The sequence below is a fragment of the Eleginops maclovinus genome, chromosome 19, assembly GCF_036324505.1.
Source record: "Eleginops maclovinus isolate JMC-PN-2008 ecotype Puerto Natales chromosome 19, JC_Emac_rtc_rv5, whole genome shotgun sequence".
Classification (NCBI taxonomy): domain Eukaryota; kingdom Metazoa; phylum Chordata; class Actinopteri; order Perciformes; family Eleginopidae; genus Eleginops; species Eleginops maclovinus.
The window spans coordinates 3,254,421-3,278,391 of record NC_086367.1 but is presented as its reverse complement, the minus strand read 5'-3'; the positions used below and the strand labels follow the sequence as shown (position 1 = coordinate 3,278,391).

Genomic DNA, 23,971 nt, shown 5'->3' with positions numbered 1-23,971 from the left:
GAGCATTTTCTTTCATCGATGGGGTCCCCAATCTTCCGTCAAGGTAGGTACCACAGGCTCCAAAGCCCAGGCTACTCAGGTGTGTGAAGAGGGCTGGGCTGGTGTAGAAGCTGTCACAGTATACATGGTAACCAGAACCCAGGTAATCCTTCTTCACCAGTGACATCACAGCATCGAAAGAGAGTCCTTTTCCACTCACAAACTCAGACTTTCCAGTGTAGATTTTGAAGTCGACGATGTATCCATTTGTGTTGGCCAAAACAAACAGCTTGATCTCCCACTTGGATGGCTTGAGCTTCAGGTACTGTTTCAGTCCGATTTTGGCCTTCGTTGCCTCTATCATCTCATTCACAGACACGTTTTGATAAGGATGGTACACAGATTTGCAGGCGTTTCACATGGAATCACACAGAGGATTGACTCTGTACAGGCAGTCCTATTCCTCCATGCCTTTTCTGCTGTCATTTACTACATTCTCTGCTGGGTCACTCATGTAAATTCCATAAAATGGCCATGAATCTGTTCCTTGACATTACTGTGCTTGGAAATGGGACATGAAAGATGCTTTTAACCATCCACATGTCTCTCGGCTTTGGTAGGTGGATAATTCCCATGTACAACTGGAGTCCCGGGAATTTGAAAAACTCCACTGGAGTGACGTCCGTCCATGTGAATTGTTTCCCACTGGCAGAGTGTTTTGCAGCATTCCTGTTTGTGTTGTCAGTGATGGTCTTCACAGTCCTGCGATCAAAAAAATGTTCGAAGATCTCCAGGGGGCTTGGTTTGTCGACTGGAAGTAGTGGTGGCTCCACACCAGGCGTTCGCTTTGGGATGAACGTTGGGAGATCAGGTGTAATGTCAGCATCTGTCTCGGTCTTCCATGCGCAATCCCACTGGGTTGGTGGGCTTAGAGTGACATGGCCTTGACCGAGTCCTCGTTCCTTGCGCCCACCATCTGATGAGTGTGTTGCTGAGGTGAGTTATGATGAGCCTGGTGAGGTCTCTGTCTGTTCGCTGGAAGACTGGGGAGATGGTTGTCCTCCCCTCCTCTCTGGTCTCTGCTGGGATGTTGATGGTGCCTGTTCTGGGACGGTAGGGAGAAAGATTGCTGGTGGAGGTCCTGGAGGAGACGTCTGTGCTGGAGGGGATGTTTGTGGTTGGTCAAGGGGAGACAGACTTCCTCTTCTCCTACTCTTTCCACTCTGTTGGTGACCCACCTCGTCAGCATCCAGAATAACATATGGAAACAAATAAATAACTACTTTTTTGACTGGATAATAATTATTACTCAAAGACTTGTTCAAAACACACACAATTCCCCAGTGACCTTATCCAACTCCCCCATCACAACACACCTATTTTACAGCAATAGTCTGTTGATTTGTTTCAAAATTACGTCCTAGTGCACAAGAACAATATATCTGCATTCCAAAATCACATTTCCCTACTCTGTATTCTACATTTTCCATCACATTTTGGATAATTTCATAATATAATTACTTACTTGTCCTCGTGAGGATCTATCCCATTACCAAAATTCCTCTCATCTTCAGAGTAGCAGGACTCCGGAGCAGAGTCGTCGGAATTTTCCTCGACATCTTCGCCTTGATAAATCAGCTGCAAAGCCTCAGATGTACTCAATTTCTTCCTTGCCATACCTCAGTATACTTTAATGTCACTTAAAGAACGTATTCAATCTTTCATTTTGGCTGCATTCTCAGAATTACCGCGTGTGTCCGTACACAAAACAACTGAATTGCACTGAACCCTCTGAATCGGACCCTTCAATTGGCTGTGACGGCATCCAATCGGAGAATATCCGACTCAGAAACCTGACTCTTACGCGCTATAAGTCACCAACAAAGATGGTGGATAAGAATAGCTTGGAAGCTATGACGCCATAAAAACTACGTGGCATTTGGTCATATACGGCCCCGTGGGTCTCAGAGTCATGGTTTAGGAATAGTATGTCAAGGGATTAGTCAGTCCACATCTTTGATCAAGATTGAAATATCTTGACACATGTCGGATGAATGGCCATAGGATAGGTAAATAGTAGCCTAACTAAAACTTGATAACATGTTAAGTGTGTTACATAGTAATATTACAATATTTGCTTCTGAGATGTAGTGGAAAGTAGCAGAAATTGGAATTACCTGTAAATTGCGGTATTTGAGTAAATGTACTTTTGTATATTATTCAGTGTATTTCAGTAGGTGTTTGGGTGTTTGTCAGGGAAGCATTATCTCATGGTCCAACCCATACAGGTGAAGGAATTGCTATAAAGGTATAGGTAAACATTTACAATTGACCTACCTATAGTTAAAATTTACCTTAGCATCTCAGTTTGCTAACATTTGCTGGGATTCATAACAAATGTACAGCTACAGTACAGTAAGGTCAAACGATTCACTCAAAGAATCTCAAAAATGTTGTTGATTGTCCCCTCGGGACCATGAATACCTATAGACTCTACAGGTAAAAAAAGTTTGAGAAACACTGCTGTAGAGAATCTCTCAATCCATGTAAGAATTGTTGAGATATTTCCGTCGGGCCCAAACATTGAACCAAGCAACCAGCCAGCATACACACGTACAGTATAGAGCCGTGACCAACATCATATCAGCACACACAATCTGTAAAGAATATAAAATCACTGACCCAAAGCTACTCTGGCAGCCGAGGCATCATAGTTGATCCAGAAGGAGACCCAGGACAGGATGGTGATCAGGGTGGAGGGCATGTAGGTTTGCAGGATGAAATAGCCAATGTTCCTCTTCAGCTTAAAGCTCAGGGACAGACGTGGATATGAGCCTGTTACACACAGGGTGGTAGATATTTATTCAGACTTATGGGAACATTGTTACTGTTGCACCACAAAACACTCAGACATAATCAATGATGTACAGTTAAAAAGAAAACTCTGTGGGATCAATCTTTCTAAATGTCACAAAAGCCAACCACACACTTCATGTCATCAAAATTCCCTATTAGGATCTACAACAGAAGCACCTTTTAGTGTGTGTTTAATACTAAGTGGTAGAGTTTGCAACCAAATCCATGATATTCGGTACCAGGTAACCAAAAAAAGAAAAGAAGAATTTCGGTTTTTCCTAAACACGCACATTGGTCCTCTTTCTGGACTGTGGTGCTCTGCAAAGCTTTTGTTTTGTATAACATAATACACAGAATATTACTGCACCAATTTATTTAATAACAGTTACCAAATGAAAGTGTATGCAATTCATTAAAGTTGCATAAACCAAATCAAGTGAGTTGTGAATATAATATACATTTCAGTAAAGGTTTTCATAAATCCGTTTTTCTCTCTATTTAGAAAATGTGTCTTCGGTTTTAACCCCTTAGAGAAGCGAAATCAAGTACCGACAAGAACAGGAATTGACAAATCTGGAACTGGCAAAGTTAAAATCCAAATGATACCCAGCCCTACTTAGAAAAACACAGCAACGTCACAACACGTTTTCAACCTCTTGCTATGTGCTGCAGTGTTTTCCCCTCTCCTATATGCTGTGTTTTACTACAATGCAGCAGTGGTGAGAATGACATGATCGATAATTCTATTTCTATTTAGTAATATACCGACACCATTTGACTCTATTACCTGTGGCAAACACAGCTTTCTTGGAGAGGGTCTGGTAGTCTATGATGTCAAACTGGGGCAGTTCGATGTTCTCCACCCCAGTGACCGAGCCTATGTTGCTTCCTCCCTGCCAGTAGAACTCGATGTCGTCAGTGGTGTATCCATCTGAAAGAGGCAGGGGAACACAACGAGGTAAACCTTACTTAAAACACAAGGACATTACAATACATTTGGCTGACGCTTTTACCCAAAGTGTCTTACAATAAGTGCAAAAACATAGAGAATCAAACTCCGAACAACAAGGAAAGTGCAGATATATTCACTTCAAACAAGTCATACCATTTTAAGTGCTGGTGATTTTTTTTATTGCAAGAATTGAATTGCCAAGATGCAATCGAAACACGACAAGCATGTAACGATCCAATGTAGTATTAAATTACATCTCATCTGATTTGAGTAATGCTTTTTTTCAAAGCAACTTACAATAAGTGCAACCAATCATTAAGAAACAAACCCAAAGTGAGGTCCTTTAAGTACATTACCTTTTAATAATCCAAACCATTTTAAGTGCTACTCTATTGTCTTCAAATAAGCCAAACCTTTTGCTACATCAAGAAAGGAGGATTCCATATTTGTATTGCAGAAGGTGCAATCGGAACAGGGAGGTCTTGAGTCAGCGACCGAAGATGTGTAGACTTTCTGCTTTCCTCCACCATTTCGGAACAAGGAAAGCAAACTGGCATGTTTTATTTGAGGGGTAACTGGGTCACACTCACAGTTAGCGAGTACCGATCCAATTGGCAGACGCAGAGTGAAGTGCACGTGCTGGATTGTTTGGTTTTCCCATGTTCTGGATGTAAGAAGGACCTGATCCATTCATGGCACGAAAGGCCAGTACCAGTGTCTTGAAATGGATTCTGGAAGTCACTGGCAGCGAGTAAAGGGAGTGGTGCAGTGTGGGAGAACTTAGGTGGGGAGAAGATCTGTCAGGCTGCCAGCAGACGTGTCTTGAAGCAAGAGTACATTCGAAGAACAGAATGCGATCAAGAGTTGACGGCTGATTTACACACTTGCCGGTATTAGCTTGGTTTTAAGGTGCGTTGTTACACTTTTGTAAGGTTCACCTGGACAGGTGAGATTGCTAGTCCATAGTACATACTGTGTATACCTTTCTTACACCAATTCAAATGAAGTCTTGTTGGCTGATGCACAATCTGAAAATGGGGCATCTTGGGGTTCGTATTCAGATGGGGCACAGACAGCCTGAGACAGAACCCCCACCCTGAGTCTCCCTCTAACTTGACTTCACTTCGTCCCCCAGACTAGCCAGCTAGACAGGTGGCAACCCTCATCCTTCCTCACCCTTTCCGCTTACATTCAATATCTCCTGTAATCAAATTTGTTGACATATTGTGGCACTGTTCTTGCTAGTGAACCATGACAAATTGTAGTCTACCAGGGACTGTGGTGGGTGAACTGTCTGACTGGTGGAAGAAAAGACCCGCCGGAAGTATTGCTCTAGGTGAGACCTTCACCTATGAGTTCATACTAAGGTTACGTGATTACTTAGCAAACAACTTTTTGATGATAAAGACGGTGAGATCCATTGGCAAGAATGCCAAAAGACATAGTTCAATTATAGTTAATGTTCTGCATGTGTGATCAAACCAATTTATTCACTGGGATAAAACCTCCTGCTGCATATGCAATTTCCACATCCATTTCATAAAATATGTCATGATGTCATTTCCTAACTACTGAATGTTAAAATCACAAAAGGAATATTTGACAAAGAACTGTGTAGACACAAATTTTGTTGAATTTTGACCTGAAATACAACTTGAATCTTGTGCATAAGAGCAGGATCATTAAATTATTATAACAGTGAAACATTCTTAATGCATCACCATTCATCCAAACATGGAATTGTTGAAAGTATGTCCTCCATATTTTAACAGGAAGTATAAATAACTCATTAAATCAGTGTGACTGATAAAGCGGAAAGTAGGCCTCTCTTTTTCCGTTGAACGGTTTCCCACAGGCTGATCCTAATCAACAATAACGTCTCTGGGCTATGTCTATAGCCTGAACCAGAGTGAACACTGCCCTGTCAGTAATTAGAACAATTTATTTGGGCGAGCTAGTCTCTCTATTAAGATTCTCCATCTTATCAAAAAGTCTGCTGCAGGATATTGGGGCATTAGAGTAATTCTCATTATTGGAAGGGATTCTTCCCTTTTCTTTTTTTCCCATCCAATTAATGTTTGTGAAAAGACCCTAAACCCTAACCCCAAACCCTAATCCCTGAACTCTAACCCAACACATTAGAGATGACTGAATATGACAGCATGCATTTAGTGGTTCTAAATATTTAGACCTGTTTTTAGCTGTATCTGTGTTTGAAAAACTTCTGTATCTCACTACAGAAACACAGATGCCTAAAGACGTTTTTAAGTTACTTCAAACATTGCATGTGATCTGTATCTGGCTATATTACCAGGACCAGAAGTAACCCATGCTAATGCAGAAGTGAATGCTACTGTTCTTGTTTCAGAAATAGTTGGTCCCCTTGCAACTAAACTGAACAAATACATTTGGAGGCAAACATATTTTCTCCCAGGATTAAAGTTGTAGTTTCAAATAGGTGGTTAATGTAATAAATTGAACCAAAACGCAACAAAACTTCTTGGTTATGTTTAGAAAATTGATCAGAATTAGGCTTAAATAGTAGCTTGGTTGAGACATTGAAGCAGTCCAACATTGACTTTTGGTTTCAAACATGAGCAGCGAACAATATTCATTTTCAAAGGCCAGACACTGCCTTTATTTTAGATGTAGAGGTGAAAGGGGGAGACAGAGGGGAGGACATTGTCTGTAATGTTTGGCCAGCCCGGGATTCGAAACAGCTTACTAGAAAGTGGGCACTGCATGGGCGGCCAGCGGCCCAACTCCTGTGGTCTTATAATAAAACCTAAAAATGTTTCAGAGCACATCAATGTTTCTGTTCAAGAGCTTTTAGTTCAATACCTCCAAAATGTTTAAATGGCAGTGGTGTCATCCCTGTGATAAAATGGCAGCTGGAGTGAATACTCCCTTTACGGGAATAGTCATTTGTCTCTCAAGCGAAATTATCCTAAAAGATTGTCTACCATGACATTTCTTTCTACCTTTTATCTCTTTAACTGCAAGACAAACCATGTCTCCTAAATGGAAACCAATTCAGGACAGTAGAGCTCAAAAACATCTAAGTGAATCAATGATAAGCTAAACTAAAAACAAAATAATCTAGTTGACAGGTAACATAATCCATCTCTTCCTGCTACCTCAACAAACTACAGAAACCCCATCAAAGGAACTCTAACCCATAAAATAATTACAAGTTAGTAGATGTAAGGTTAGCATATTAGCAAGGCTAGCAAAAGTGGAATGAAAAAGCTTCCTGCGTCTCTCATATTAATCTCTTGAGAGTATCCCATGTTGCCTTTCTTGATCTGATCTAAGATTCCAACAGTACTGCCCGTGTAATGTACATATTGAGAACTACCATCTGGGAATAACACAACCAAAGGGTCGTAAATCGAGACCCTATATGGATAAAGAAATACACATTGCAGTATCTGGATAGCAGGTGGGTTCCAATCTGTATATAGGGAGACGTAGTGCTGAACTTAACTTAATTTCCCGTCTCATAAATGACTTTCAAAGATGTATTTCCATGATTAAACTGAATTCAATAATATGTTTTATCACCAAACTGTTGACTGACACACATTCACCTTCAACTGAGTGTTTCTAAGCATATATATATGTATATGTACTGTATATATATATATTATGTGTGGGACTTTAACTATGCATGTTGGTAGTATCCATTATTTAAATGAAGCACTCAGGCCAGTTCTGATTGAACAAGAAATGCTATTTTGCATTAGTTGGCGTAAATTGAAGCATGACCGCACACCAAAAAGTCTTCTGCAGGAAGTGACCAAAGGTACTGTGTGAACAAGAACAATAGGTGAAGGGATTTGTGGAAGAGGAGCTATTAAAAGCTGGATGAAATTTAACAACCCCACTGTGGCTCATAAGTCTGTGTCTGGGTGTTAATTAGTAATCATATTGAATTAAAATGGACAAACCAGTGTCAAACTTCAAGCACCTTGTTGAAAATTGTGTAAATTAATAATATGTACATGAAGATGTTCACATACTAGCTTAGCATCGTGATAATCTATATTTAAGGAATACTCCCTAAAAACACATATATCTTTCAGGCCTAAAAGGTCTGAAATATGTTGTAGCTTTGTCTTTGTGGACAAGTTAAAGTCAAGGCAAAACATTGATGATAACATTTACTATGTCCGTTATATGGTAGGGTTAGCACAACAAGAGGATTCACTAACGAAATAGCGGGGCTTAAAGATGCTTGCAGGTTCCTTTTGAGAAACTGAATTTAGGGAGTTGTGTATAATACTGTGTTAGCCTTGTGAATGGAAACATATCCATCCATCTATCCCTATTTTTATTTTCAGTTTAAGAGATGTTATGTGAGAAAGTGTCATACAGAAGTGTGTTTTAATTGTGTTGATAAAACATAGTTTACCAAAGTTTTCAGTGCTGCCGTAGTCCCCAAGTAGGGGAATTGCCTGTTTTTGACACTTGCACCACTGCCTGTTCAAAATAAATAAAAAGGAATTGTAACGTTAAGAATGTTTTCCCTGCTTGACTGAACTACCATCGAACCATGGTACGTTCCATCGAACGTTAATTTCCATAGTGCAGTGGCCTTCAACGGCGGAGACGGCTCAGTGACCCTGTAGTAAGCTACATGTGAATTAAATCATGTTGCACATTTAGCTGTGCACTTATTTGCAGGGCTACCTAAAATGTATAAACATACCTTTTATTGGTTACAGTTCAACTATCATCAATGTTGTGTTAACTAAATTGGCTTTTTGGAGGGTCTTAGCTCTTGTTATGTGTATTTTCATATATAGTTTGATTAAAAAAACCTCAAAACCTTACTGAACAGTAATTTGGCATCCATCCCGCAGTAACTCAGAGAAGCCCCTAGGTGTCATGGCCCGCGTTAAAGACCTATATGTCATAATGGCTTTGTTCTTAATGAAGAACAGCCATAGGACTCCTATACTTATTGGCTATAAACTTGCTTGACAACATAGAACAAATACACCCCGGACGTTACTCGCTGTTGCAGCAACCATTCATCCTTGAGGCAACTCAGTCCATGGGGGTTTGGCTTGGGGACTGGAAGGTCGTCAGTTCAAGTCCCTGAACAGTACAGTAAGTTCGGAGCTGTTTAGTAACTGCCCCAGCTCCTAAGACTACGGGAGATATGTACCATGGGACGTAGTGTTTACATCTAATTCTGTATGCTGTTCTGTGTACATACAGTGGGGCAAAAAAGTATTTAGTCAGCCACCAATTGTGCAAGTTCTCCATTTAAAAAGATGAGAAAGGCCTGTAATTTTCATCATAGGTATACCTCAACTATGAGAGACAAAATGAGAAAAAAAAATCCAGGAAATCACATTGTAGGATTTTTAATGAATTAATTGGTAAATTCCTCTGTAAAATAAGTATTTGGTCACCTACAAACAAGCAAGATTTCTGGCTCTCACAGACCTGTAACTTCTTCTTTAAGAGGCTCCTCTGTCCTCCACCCGTTACCTGTATTAATGGCACCTTTTTGAACTCGTTGTCAGTATAAAAGACACCTGTCCACAACCTCAAACAGTCATACTCCAAACTCCACTATGGCCAAGACCAAAGAGCTGTCAAAGGAGACCAGAGACAAAATTGTAGACCTGCACCAGGCTGGGAAAACTGAATCTGCAATAGGTAAGCAGCTTGGTGTGAAGAAATCAACTGTGGGAGCAATTATTAGAAAATGGAAGACATACAAAACCACTGCTAATCTCCCTCAATCTGGGGCTCCACGCAAGATCTCACCCCGTGGGGTCAAAATGATCACAAGAACGGTGAGCAAAAATCCCAGAACCACACGGGGGGGACCTAGTGAATGACCTGCAGAGAGCTGGGACCAAAGTAAGAGAGGCTACCATCAGTAACACACTACGCTGCCAGGGACTTAAATCCTGCAGTTCCAGACGTGTCCCCCTGCTTAAGCCAGTACATGTCCAGGCCCGTCTGAAGTTTGCTAGAGGGCATTTGGATGATCCAGAAGAGGATTGGGAGAATGTCATATGGTCAGATGAAACCAAAATAGAACTTTTTGGTAAAAACTCAACTCGTCGTGTTTGGAGGAGAAAGAATGCAGAGTTGCATCCAAAGAACACCATACCTACTGTGAAGCATGGGGGTGGAAACATCATGCTTTGGGGCTGTTTTTCTGCAAAGGGACCAGGACGACTGATCCGTGTAAAGGAAAGAATGAATGGGGCCATGTATCGTGAGATTTTGAGTGAAAACCTCCTTCCATCAGCAAGGGCACTGAAGATGAAGCGTGGCTGGGTCTTTCAGCATGACAATGATCCCAAACACACCGCCAGGGCAACGAAGGAGTGGCTTCGTAAGAAGCATTTCAAGGTCCTGGAGTGGCCTAGCCAGTCTCCAGATCTCAACCCCATAGAAAATCTTTGGAGGGAGTTGAAAGTCCGTGTTGCCCAGCGACAGCCCCATAACATCACTGCTTTAGAGGAGATCTGCATGGAGGAATGGGCCAAAATACCAGCAATAGTGTGTGGAAACCTTGTGAAGACTTACAGAAAACGTTTGACCTCTGTCATTGCCAACAAAGGGTATATAACAAAGTATTGAGATGAACTTTTGTTATTGACCAAATACTTATTTTCCTCAATAACTTGAAAATAAATTCATTAAAAATCCTACAATGTGATTTCCTGGATTTTTTTTTCTCATTCTGTCTCTCATAGTTGAGGTGTACCTATGATAAAAATTACAGGCCTCTCTCATCTTTTTAAATGGGAGAACTTGCACAATTGGTGGCTGACTAAATACTTTTTTGCCCCACTGTATATGGCAATTAAATGTTGTTGATACGAATCCTCATTTGAGGGTTCTATTCAAGTTCAAGATGCCATTACTTTACCTGACTCTTATTCTTGGAAGATGGGGTCCAGTTATAGCCTGGATGTACGGTATTATGCATTCAGTTATTCATTTTTGTGACACCACAAATGACAAAATACTCAATCTGTTCTTTAAAGTGCAACATGATATCCTGTCAGTCACCAGAATTTGGCTTTCCTCTGTGGTGTGGTGACCCTGATGATGCTTGATGACCAAACCACAGTAAATAAAGTAAAGGTGTGAATTAGACATAAACAAAACCACTTACAGCTTTCAATCTCCAAGGTGCAGTTCTGCTCATCCAGTGGGTATCTGCGCAGGTCCATCATGCAGGCAGCTGTTGTAGTGATCCTGAAAGAAAAAAAAAAACTTTATATCGTGACATCCGAGGAAAGGTTCATCGTGAGTACAAACACACTGTACCCTTACATAACTGTTCTTCCAGGCGTAGAACTCATCATTGAGTATTTGCACAAATGCGCATATCAGACCACACCAAGTTTCTACAGAGAAAATCATGATACCTGGAGGAAGTTGACTAAATGTGAAAGGATGTTTGTGTTGTAGGCCATACAGGAACTGAACAATCTGTTTCTTTACCATAATCACCTTTGCAATTCCGAAGTTGCAACTGCAGCTCCCCTTCCTTTAAAAAGCCTAATTTTCAATCGTTATTTCAACCAAGAGTCATTCGGAACTAACAACAAAATCCCAGCAAATGGATGAAACCTGTGACTTCCCCCTTTTTGAAGTCTTACATCTAAAGAAGGAAACTTCAGTTTTACAGTTTAGGAGAGAATCAATGATTGACTCATTGAGGTTTTTTCTATTTATTTCTGAGCTCTGTGTTGATGAGAGCCTCGAACAGTTCATAGTGTGAGTAAGAGGCTGTAGTGGTTCAGAGCGCAACCTCACACAGCTCCGTCTGGGCTCAGTATCGTGAAAAGTCCAGTCATTATACTCATACATTTAAACAGACAATCAAACCACATCCCAGCAAACCACTAAAACCCTTTAGGGTTAGGGTTAAGAAATCGGCAAAAGAAACCTCTATTTAACATGCTGCAATGATAAACGGACTGGATGGTATTCACCCATTGACAGTTTCATCCAGAAGAAAAGGCTGGCACACAAGGTGCCCAACATAAATCACACAATCACACATTATTGGCCATCACTGGGGTTCAGTATCTTGCCACAAAAACACTTCAGCATGTCGACTGAATGATATTGAACTATTGACTATCTGATTGGTGGCATCTGCTCCACCTCCTGAGTCACAGCCAATGGGAAAAGTTCAGGGCTTATAGACAGGAAAAGTTCTTAATGCAATGCAGTTAAAATCATTCAAACTGAACTGAGTTCCTGCAGATGCTTTAGTGAGATTAATGCAGACTATTCCAAAGTAAGGAAACATCACAAGGGAGAAAGATGATGTAAAATGTATTTTCATAACTTAAACAGTTAAGTTTTATTCGCCAAATTCTCTAACCTCTGAAGTTTGAAGTATCAAAGACCTATTTCTTTTTAAAGTCCTTGTTACACAAACAATTAGTTCACATGACATCTTAAGGCAGAACATTTGCTGGAGGTAATCAACTACAACAATGCATCAGATCCTGTACTATAGGATGCTTCTGGTTGTCTGTCGATTTAGCAATGTCTGAGTTAGCAAACTGATGAAGACTGCAAACGGTGGTTGAAAAATACAGAAAAAGCTAGAAAGTAAACCTTAAAGTTGGCTGCATCAGTGTATATCTAACAGCACCCGGACTGTTCGGGCAATGTTTCCATCAGCAATGTTCATATTTTTTTCTTTGGATAGTTTTCAAACTATTGTGAAGGAAGGACGCGCCGAGAGCTTCATCATGTCTTCATCATGAGCCTGAGTCTTCATCATGTCTTCACCAGGAGTCCACATCCCGCCACAAGCGGACTCCAAAACTGCACTGGGGCTGCTGCATGACATCATCAACAAACACGAGACCGCACACCCGGACGCTGTTTTTACTGGAGATTTCAACCATCGCAACCTCCAAAGTGTCCTCCCAAAATACCACCAGCACGTGAGCTTTCCGACGAGGGAGAATAATACTCTCGACCACGTCTACAGCAACGTGAGAGGAGCCTACAAGGCTGTGCCCCGGCCACACTTCGGACAGTCCGACCACATTTCAGTGTTCCTCTATCCAGCGTACAGGCAACGCCTCAAGCAAGCCCCCCCAGTGAGTAAAACTGTTAAAGTGTGGACTGAAGAAACTGAACTGGTGCTTCAGGACTGCTTTGAGGGTGCAAACTGGGATGTGTTTAAAACTGCTGCTCTGAGGGATGACTCTACTGTGGATTTAGAGGAATATGCTTCTAGTGTAACTGGCTACATCAGCACATGTGTAGAAAACATTGTGCCCACAAAATGCTGCAGAACATATCCTAATCAGAAACCCTGGATTAACTGTGAAGTTCGGTCCATGCTACGTGCTCGCTCCACTGCACTTGACCAACCAACAGGGACGGATTGTCAGAGACAGAGCGCACACAGGACTCACCACTCACTGTGACATCAGCAGAGGTGCGTACGGTTCTAAGGAGAACAAACCCACGGAAGGCAGCCGGCCCAGACAACATTCCGGGTGTGCCCTCAGGGTCTGCTCATCAGAGCTGGCTGATGTGCTTGCTGACATTTTTAACCTCACTAGCACAAGCTTTTGTGCCCACCTGCTTCAAGACAACCATCATAGTGCCCCTCCTAAAGAAAAACACTGTTACCTGCCTGAATGACTATCGTCCTGTTGCACTCACCCCAATAGTGATGAAGTGTTTTAAGAAGATAGTCATGACCCACATCAGGAAGAACATTCCAGACACCTTTGACCCTCTGCAGTTTGCGTACCATCAGAACCGGTCTACTGACGACGCAATCGACACTTTCATCCACACCACCCTCACCCACTTAGAGGGCAAGGATACATATGCAACTACTCTTCATTGACTTCAGCTCAGCCTTTAACACGGTCATCCCTCACAAACTCTCTGCTAAGCTCCTCACTCTCGGACTGACACCTGCTCTCTGTAACTGGGTGCTGAACTTTCTGTCAGACAGACCCCAGTCAGTCAGAGTTGGCAACCGCACCTCAGGCACTACAACTGTAAGCACAGGGACCCCCCAGGGTTGCGTGCTGAGTCCCCTGCTGTACACCCTCTTCACACATGACTGTGTGGCCTCACAGAGCAACACCTGTATTGTCAAGTTCGCGGATGATACGACAGTCATTGGACTGATCACCAGTCGGGCTGAGGCAGCGTACGGAAGAGAGGTGGCGGACCTGGTGACCTGGTGTTAGGATAATAATCTTTCCCTGAATGCGGACAAAACCAAGGAGATAAATATTGATCCACGAGGAGGGGTGCAGCACACACCACTGTACATAGGTGAGACAGAGGTGGACAGGGTGAAAACATCTAAATTCCTCGGAATCCACATCAGCGAGGATCTCACCTGGTCTCACAATACACAACAGAACATCAAAAAATCCCAGCAGCAACTGTACCTTCTAAGGAGGCTGAGAAAAATGTGGTATGCCATCCAAAATTCTCAGCAACTTCTACAGATGCACAGTTGAGAGCGTCCTTACCAGTTCCATCACAGTCTGGTATGGAAACTGCACTGCTCAGGACAGGAAGGCACTTCAGCATTTGATAAAAACAGGCGCTACAGGAGTCTGAAATCCAGGACCATAAGACTGACAAACAGCTTCTACCCAGAGGCCATCAGGCTTGTGAACATGCTACACCCCCCCCCCCCCCCCCCCCCCCGCACACTCACCACGCATGGGCGCACACACACACACACACACACACACTGATTGAACTCTGAGTGCCACACAGACACTGACATTCACCATTTGCACTACCTACAATGCATAGTGCACTTTGTCTGCCGTGCAATATTTCTTACCCTATGAACCATGTGCAATAACATTATTTCAGTATCTTTTAAACTGCTGCTACTAAATACTTGGTTAGTTTAGTTTAGTTGTTTATGTTTTAATTTTTATCTTTTAGTTGTTTATGTTTTAATTTTTATATGTTAATATATATTTAGTTTTTGTTTTTTATGCGTAGGGTGGACTAGCAAAGTCAGATTTCATTGTACAGTGTAACTGTGTTTTACTGTGCATATGAGAATAGATATCTTGAATAGGAGCCTGAGTCTTCATCATGTCTTCACCATGGGCCTGAGTCTCATCATGTCTTCATCATGAGCTTGATTCTTCATCATCTCTTCACCATGAGCCTGAGTCTTCATCATGTCTTCACCATGAGCCTGAGTCTTCATCATGTCTTCATCATGAGCTTGACTCTTCATCATGTCTTCACCATGAGCCTGAGTCTTCATCATGAGCCTGAGTCTTCGTCATGTCTTCACCATGAGCCTGAGACTTCATCATGAGCCTGAGTCTTCGTCATGTCTTCACCATGAGCCTGAGTCTTCATCATGTCTTCACCATGAGCCTGAGTCTTCATCATGTCTTCACCCTGAGCCTGAGTCTTCATCTTGTCTTCACCATGGGCCTGAGTCTTCATCATGTCTTCATCATGAGCCTGAGTTTTCATCATGTCTTCACCATGGGCCTGATTCTTCATCATGTCTTCATCATGAGCCTGAGTTTTCATCATGTCTTCACCATGGGCCTGAGTCTTCATCATGTCTTCATCATGAGCCTGAATCTTCATCCTGAGCCTGAGTCTTCGTCATGTCTTCACCATGAGTCTTCAGACGTTGCTGTGCAGGACTTCCTGCCTCGTTCCCTTGCCTCAGACACTCTGCCCCTGTGGCTACAAGGACTTTTATTGCACTTTTTGTTCAACTTATGTTTACATAAATCCTATTTATTTAATTCTAATACGATGCAACTGTCAAAAAAATGAATTTACCCCTGGGGTTAAGGAATTATTTTGATTGATTAAGAGAACTATACATCCCAAAGCACAGTATGAACTTTCACTCTTGTTTGTAAAGACAGAAGCCCACATCATCATGAGAGGTGAAAGGTTCTCAATTCAAGCAACAAGGTCCATTGGATAGCTTCTTTTGGACTTCACATAAGTACAGGTGAATGGAAATGTTTATCACATGAGGAGTTTCACCTCATCATACCTGTACAGCACTGCAGACATCTTATTGATTGGAGACTATGCGGTAAAGTAGGTGCACATAAGCAAACCTTGAGAGAAAAGTGTGACATTGGTAGCCTAGAAAATCAAGTGATGCTCCTCCTTGATCCTCCCTCTCCTTTCTGCTGAGTGTCCGGCTACATGCACATCTCCCTATACTCTGGTATAGCTGGTATAGTGTCAAGACGTTAAAAGCCCCTCAAGACATGAATATTCATAATTTTCTAACCTTGTTGTATATTCTGGGGCCGTCGATCCCTGCACAGGACACATTAGGAAGCACTGAATGAATTATAAGCAGGTGCAGAGAGCGTGGACGCCCTGTAAAAATAGATCTGTCAGGCAGGAACTTGTCAAAAAAAGAAGTGCTAGGATGTTGCAGTTCTGCTGTTCCAAAATGGCAATCATTAAATCTTCACTGTACCAACCTCGTTCACACAACTAAAAATGTCAGTGTCAAAGGGTAGGTGCTAGGTAGATGAAAAAAATACACAAATTTGTTCTCTTTCCAAAATCCTATTTTTTTATGTAGAATAAAAGTAGCAACCACAGCTGCCTAAATATAATTATTTTTTAAAAGATATTTCTGGGGGGATTTTTGCTTTTAATCAGATAGGACAGTGGAGAGTGACCGGAAGGTGGGAGAGAGAGTCGGGGTGGGATCCGCCAGCGTACGGTGCAGGTGTCCCAGCCAGTTGCGCCACGGCTGGGGCCGCTGCCTACATATTTTAAACAAGGAATTAACTGCAGTGGTTGAAAACTTATTTTATACTTATGTAAAAGTATATAGTAACAATTAAAAGTCCTGCATTCAAAACCTTACTTAAGTAAAAGTACAAAAGTATTGAGATCAAAGTGTGCTTAAAGTACCAGAGCTAGTACTTACTTAAATGAATGGGCAGAATCTGAATTATATTAAACACTGGAATATGGTTATAATAATTTGGGTATCACAGCAGAAGGGCTAATTTGAATAACGTTTTACTGTTATTAACGAGTAATTATATTTCAATGTCAATTTATTTATTTTGTTAATATTTTGTATTAGCCAATAATCTGATCATAAAATGAATTAAGACTTTCAGATAAATATAGTAAAAACTACAATATTGGTTCCAAAATGTAGCAGAGAAGAAGATGTAAGTAGCATATAATGAAAATACTCAAAAATTGTGCCTAGGTGCAATACATGAGAAAAATGCACTACATTACCACCTCTGATTTACTGTTATCAATAATAATAAATGTAACTACTGTTACATTTTAAAATGTACTCCTACGTTAAGGGGTCTGGCGAGAATGGTCACTCATGTGTTAAGTAACTCCTAAGTTGACTAGCCAGTCAGTGCCAAGTAAAACAGGCACTTATGTCTACCCTTTAAATCTTAAAACATATTAGATTACATTAGTAAGCTTTATTTTTCCCAATAGAGAACACCATTCACCACTAAATCAGGTTGTACAGCTATAAACCAATATGAACATTACAGTCAAGGTTTTAAGAATGATTTACTGTCGGTATTTTACAAAAGAAAAAACTAGGGACAAATATATTTTTGTTTGTGAGTGTTATGCTTTTTCCTCTTCCGTCTAAAGTTCCTTTACAAAAACAGATGCTTTTGAGCTTTTTTCCAAGCAGTATTTGTTTTTACTGTGACTTATTCACAGTACGCAACAAACACACAGTACAACAAACAATTATCCTCATACTGAGCCAAGTTAAATGTGATTGACTGAAGATGCTTCTTTGGAGCAAAGCTGGAACAAAAGACCTTCTGAGTCCTCCGTACAACAGTTGTCATTGAATGAGCTCTGAAGTCTGCTACAAGCATTGTATCAGTGATGGCCTTCTAAATACAGGACCAGTTTATCAGGTCTTTCTTCACTTTCTGCAGCATTCCAGATCATCTTTTTGATTCTGTTTTTGTTATATGGAGAGATGCCCCCACCCACCCAGCATAGCCCAGCAGAAAGGAAGGAAGAAAAACAGGAAGAAGTTTCCCTTGGGAAGAATAGTGTGGTGCAGTGATGACATATTTTTGTAGCCCTACCCTAAACAAAAAATAATGGAATATTTCCATTGTATTTTTGGAATATTGCAGAAAATAAGATATGTGGCAAACACAGGTTTATGTTACTTAGTCATTTTGTGCCCCAGGAAAATCTCCACATATTAACGGCTCTTTGTGATTTTAAAGAGTAAATGCAATTGCCAGAAGTAAAAAGCTATCAATAGGCTATTAAGGAACTATTTGACAGTTGCATGGCTTATAAAGTAAAGGCGGCCTTGTGCGAGCACAATGATGTTTACTAGTCTCATTTACTCACTTGTAAGCACCTATTTGTATGACACATAGAAGCTTCAGAGATTCAGGAGGACAATGGTTTCTGTTTACAGCATCTCATCCTCAACGCGGTTGGCCCTGAATGCAGATTGTATCCGGAGTTGGGTCTAGCAAACACTTACTTGAGTATTTGGAAATTTTAATAGCTGACTCTGTATAAATAAAAAGACCTACAGTAAAAGGAACTTGGAAAGAACATCAAAACATGAGAAGAGGAGAAAATAACAACTACTCTCGACAACTTCTGGAGTAGTTTGTTGGTGTCTGCAGAAGAAATTCAGTTAAATGGACAGTACTTATGTAGTGCTCTATCAGGGCTTCTTGATCCCTAAAAGCGCTTTACACATTACGAGTCACTCACCAGTTCACAACTCATTCATGCAGAGCAGTACTACTTGCTCTACCGAACTAACATTGACACACCTTTGGCCCTCAGGAGCAACTCAGGGTTAAATATCTTGCCCAAGGACACATCGACCACACTCCCTCGCAGCCATCGTCACTCTTGTAGTTCAAGGCTCCTCTGCGCTGGCCGTTGCAGAACATTACTTATCCAAAAAACACAATAGAATATATGCTAATTTATCACGTGAAATTGGGGTTTAATGCTCTGTCATCTTTCAGCATTTTTGCTATTGAGGATAGCCCTCCTCCATCAGTCACAGCCAGACATGCCTGCAAAACAAACCAACTTAAATACCCAATATCTGTGTTGTATGTCTTGTTATGCCAAACCAAGGTATTGAGCATCTAACAACCAAAATGTGTATCTGCCAGTCAGTAGTGAGGTCATTTGGAAAAACCTAAATATAGCCCTTGTGTCTGCAGCAAACACACTGGATGAATAATTGTGGGAGCCTGCAGGGGATAATGATTCTGCAGCATGCCAGTGTGAGAGAAATGTTCGCGGCTTCTTGAGAAACTGTGGAAAGCTCAACCTAAAGTGTAGGAGAAAGGAGAGATGTGCTCCCAGTATCTGAAAACAAGATTCAGAAGAGATAGACAAGAAGTAGTGGGGCTGAGAGCACATTATGAATATATAATAAGATACTGTATATATAGGGATATAGTATGACTGCAAATGATTGTATTGACAGCTAGACTCTGCCTAAGTCATAAGGACATTGTCTGTAAAAATGTGCCACTGTCTAGAATCAATTCTATTTTCAAGCCCCCAGGAAGGGCAGCAGGCAAATTTCTGTAGTGGCCAAAATGATGGTACAACAACTTCCATGTCAGTTTGTGATATCTATGGGCCTAAAAATACTTTTTCTAATTGAATTACATTGGGATTTCTTTAGCTAAACTACCCATTATGATCACTTGAATGGCCCTTATTTAATGATAAGGTCCTCAAAGTTGTAAAATGTGGTAAAAGCCGAACTGCGTTATTTTTAGTCTTTAATTCATTTCATTGACCCAGGGTTAAACGGGTCTTTCTTTTCACTAGAGTTCGGCCATAATGGCCTCATGCGCCACTCAGCCACGTTCATAGAAATGAACTGAAGATCTTCACATTGCTAGAGCATTCTCCCTCTCCTCTGACGTCGTCCTTGTGTGCTTCTGTGCTGTAGGGTCATTTGGAGAGGATCTGTGTTGGACCCTTTGTTAACGAAACACTGGGATCGCTCAGGGCTCCATCCTGGGTCCCCTCCCCTTTTCTCTGTACACCAATTTGCCTGGCTCTGTCAATTGCTGTCATGGCTTATCCTGCCAAAGCTACGCAGATGAAACTGAACATATTTTTAAAGTAAATGTTTGGAACAGTCAGCAGATTTTTTCCACAATCTCGCTAATCGCAGAAATGGCTGGCTACGGAACTGACAAATGACCTTTTTGTGCCATGTAGTATGGCTTGTTTTGAAAAGTCATGAACTATCGTGATACAATTATTAGGGTTAGGGATAGAGTTAAACTTTCCCTTTATTAATATGGCTGATGGCATTTGGGTGGTGCTACATCATGAGTTCTCAAGCAGAGATGCAGATGGAAGCGGGCACAAAATTACCATAAAAAGGATTGACTGTCATCTTTATAAAGGATGTCATTCTACGACATTTTTGAAATTGGGAAGAAAGAAAGGGTTGGGAGCAGTTTGCGTTTCAATGGGAAGATCAAAAATTGAATGAAATTTGGGCAAAACAGAATCAAGCCCTGCTCATGTGGACACACAGAGAAGTGTTTACCTTGGAGGAGGCCCTTGTTCACTCAGCCATGAAGGCAGGTCCAGCCACTGATGTTTCTGGAGAAACGGCCGCTGCTCTGTGTCCTTTTCAACAAACTCTTTCCTGTTTGGGTCTAACTGGAAAGCACTCCGGGTTCCTCCTGATATACTGCCTTCTCTGCCTCTCATTGTCTGTCTCTCTTTGCGTGTGTGAGTGAGTTCATTCGGTGAGAACCGGCTTTCAACTGGAACATCCTGCAGGGCTGTGTAAAACTACCTTATTACACATTATACTACCATAAATAGGGTCATGCCAACCAGGCCAGAGTAAATCAACCAGGAGGATTTGGAAATGAGCGGTGGGGATAACAGCTGTGTACACCTGTGCTCGTTTTATCAGCCTAAAGCTTGCTACTAATGGAGCAAAACAATTATGGGGTTACTGAATACATGAAACAGAGTTATGTAATAAGGATATAAAAAAGATTCTGTTCTTCGTTACAATTACAGAAAAATCTGATTAGGGACATACATGAGATTATCTGCACGATAACACTTTAGAAACATTTTAAACATACGGCCACATTACTACAATAGATTACGTTACATTACAGAGTATTTGGCTGACATTACTATCCAAAGACACTGAATAACACCTCAATACTGTAGAAATGCCTACGGGAGTATTTAAGGTTTAGGTTTTGGCATCCATGTCTGTGCCTCTTTAGGTTCTGACACATCAAGCCAGTTATTGGCCATAGGTCCCTTAGGGAATCATCAGTGAGCAACTATGTGTTGTTGCATCTTTACCAAAAAGTCCTTTATCTTTGAAGCTTGTTCACATTTTGTGTCTTTTTTTGGAGAATGTTATCATTTGCTTGGTTACGTAGTTAAAATATATTAAATGAAACATTTTCCAGAAAACATAGAGCAGCACAGTGGAGCAGTGTCTCCAGATCCTCCTTTGAGACTTCTACAACAAGCCAATCAGAGGCTATACCCAGGGCAAAGAATGTTCCCACAGTAATAGATGCTGCCGCTGAGGCTTATGGAGTGGTGCAGTGATGACGTATTGTTGTGGGCTAACAATGTAAATGCTCTCTTGAGCAAAAGCAATGGGATTTTTCCATTGGACTTTGACATATTGAAAAAATAAGATCTGTGGCTAACAAACATTTATGATACTTATGATATGATATTTGATAAGCTGGACATTCTCCACATATCCACAACACTTATGATTTTTGAATTGTAAATAAAATTGCCAAAAGTAAAAAGCTAACGTAATGCCATTAACAAATGACACAGGGGTAACATGACTTCACATCATCATCGCTAAGCTAAAGGCGGCTAATGTTCAGTGTGATGTCATTTAGAAGTCTCATTTAACTAATTATGAGCAACCACTGTTTGTAAGCAATGTAAAAGTTTTAAACTTTTACCAGTGGGGTATTTATTGATGTCTTACATGATCTCAAAGGAAACATATGAATCTGTTAAGCTGGTGTAAACCAAAGACCTTATTATCGGCATTAACCAAAGAAAAAAATGAACTTTGAGACAAGAGAGCATGAAGTGCATAAAATGCTGACTCATTTCTGGTTTAAGGACTGAATCCTTTACCACTCTATGACTATTTTTGTATGAACTTAACTGAAAGCAACGTGTAGGACAATATCTGTGTGTTTTATTAACATGGTGCTCCTCTGCCTGGCTGAAAGAGAGAAAGGACAGTCACACTGAATCCTTCTGTAAAGCACAATCAGATATATCTAATCATAGAGCATTAGACCGTGTCCCTTCTGTGTGCCGTAGGACCACAGTGTCTTCCTCTGAATAAAGTGTTGCCATGATAACCATGTTGGTGCTGGTTCAGTGCTGGTGCAGCGTAAAAGAGTCCTGCTGCTCAGCCACCTGCCACACCATCACCAAATCCTGTGCATCATCACATGCTGCCAACCGATGCAAGCCAAAACTGTCAGTACACAATGTTCATGTGAAGCAAATACACATTCTGTCAAATGTTAAGGACGATCAGATGACATGCATGTGGTCCAATTGGACAACATGAGACAATGTGATCATTTCTAAACAATTAAATAAAAAGACGAGATACACAATAGATTATTTTCAGCGCTTAAAATGTTCATCTTCTTATGCAGTTAATGAATATATGAGATGGGTTCCTGTTTGCTTAAATTGAAAACCAGGATAGTGGCAAAAAAAAAGAAAAGAAATGATAGCATTTAGCATTTAGCACTTCTGGTTCCGTTCTCTCAAAGATCTGTGGTTAACACAAGCTTAAGACATTTTCATGTTTTGTTCTATAACATAAAATATGCCAGTAAATACCTCACTGGTGAATGTCTGAAGCATCTACATGTCTTAAAAATGGTGGTTGCTAACAAGTGAATAAGCAAGACTAGTAAACACCATCATGCAGAACATTAGCCGCCTTAGTGTCGTAGACATTGAGTCTTGTGACCGTGATGTAAGTCTTTTATAGTAAAGCATTAGCTTTCTTTGTGATTGCATTTAAACTTTAGAATGTGGTGTAAATTGGTGGTGATTATCCTGCTGAACGAAATGTGGAAGTATTCTTAACATGTGCTTGCCAAAGATCTTATTTTCTGTTGTATTACCAACTCCGATAAAAAGCGTGTTGTGGAGCGAGCCCTTGTGATGTTGACTTCCGGGTCGCCTAGAAATGCGTCATAAAAATTCCATCTAATCTGGAGGCCAATGGGCTTCTGAAATATTAGATGCATGGTACAAAAAACAAACAAGTAGCAGGTAAATGTCAGGGGTAAAAAGAAGATAGAAAAGATCTTCCCAAAAAGCTTACAGTGAAACTTTGTTTTATTGAACCTTTTAATTACCCTGAACAATTTGAACACATTGTACTCAGAATTTACCTCTTTGAATTTAAATTTGAAAACTGCACACACTTTGGACCCTTTCAAATGTATATGTTATCCTATCTGTATATATTTGTTGGTAGTAGGTTGTTCTTTTATAGTGTTTTCTAAATTAAACTGTATGTTATAGTGTGTATTCTATGGATTCTATAAATATATACATCCTTCTAATGTGGATTTGCACGTCTCAACTGTTTATCTTTTGTTTTATTTTTTCTCATCTGCTTTTACCCTCCTGAAAAATATACAATATGAGGTTGCCGTACCTGTGGCTAGATGCTGCCAACAGAGGTAACAATCAAACAGAAAGAGTGTGCTAGGTTAAATACACAGGACCAATAAACATACTTACTAACGCACATGTCACATTAACATACTAAATAAAGATATGTACGTTACTTGCGGCTGGTTATTTAAAAAAGAAAGACAGCTTTATTTGTGTTTCTAGGTGGAGTTTCAGATTTTAAAAGGTGCTGATCTGTTAACACACATAACGAGGAGACACATCCATCACCATAATGGCCTTGTTAACATGCTGCTGTAACAAAACAACCCCCCAATACGGGATCAATAAAGTGCATCTAATCTAATCTAATGCGTTACAGTAAATGCTGCTCCAGGACAGGCCTTGATGTATGCAGCACCTTATTGAAATGGGCAGCATTACCTCAAAGCTAAAAGAAAAAATCTCTCAGCT

At 40.7% G+C, this 23,971-nt stretch overlaps 1 protein-coding gene across 1 annotated transcript in view; it reads right to left on the bottom strand.

Moving 5' to 3' along the window:
• The window catches only part of gabrb1 (gamma-aminobutyric acid type A receptor subunit beta1), a 56,664-nt gene that overhangs the window by 8,283 nt on the left and 24,410 nt on the right, over window positions 1-23,971 (bottom strand). The window contains exons 5-7 of the mRNA XM_063909574.1: window positions 10,941-11,023; window positions 3,623-3,766; window positions 2,662-2,814 (exon numbers count right to left, since the gene is read on the bottom strand). Coding sequence (XP_063765644.1) covers window positions 2,662-2,814; window positions 3,623-3,766; window positions 10,941-11,023 — 380 coding nt within the window. The remainder of the gene's footprint in view (window positions 1-2,661; window positions 2,815-3,622; window positions 3,767-10,940; window positions 11,024-23,971) is intronic.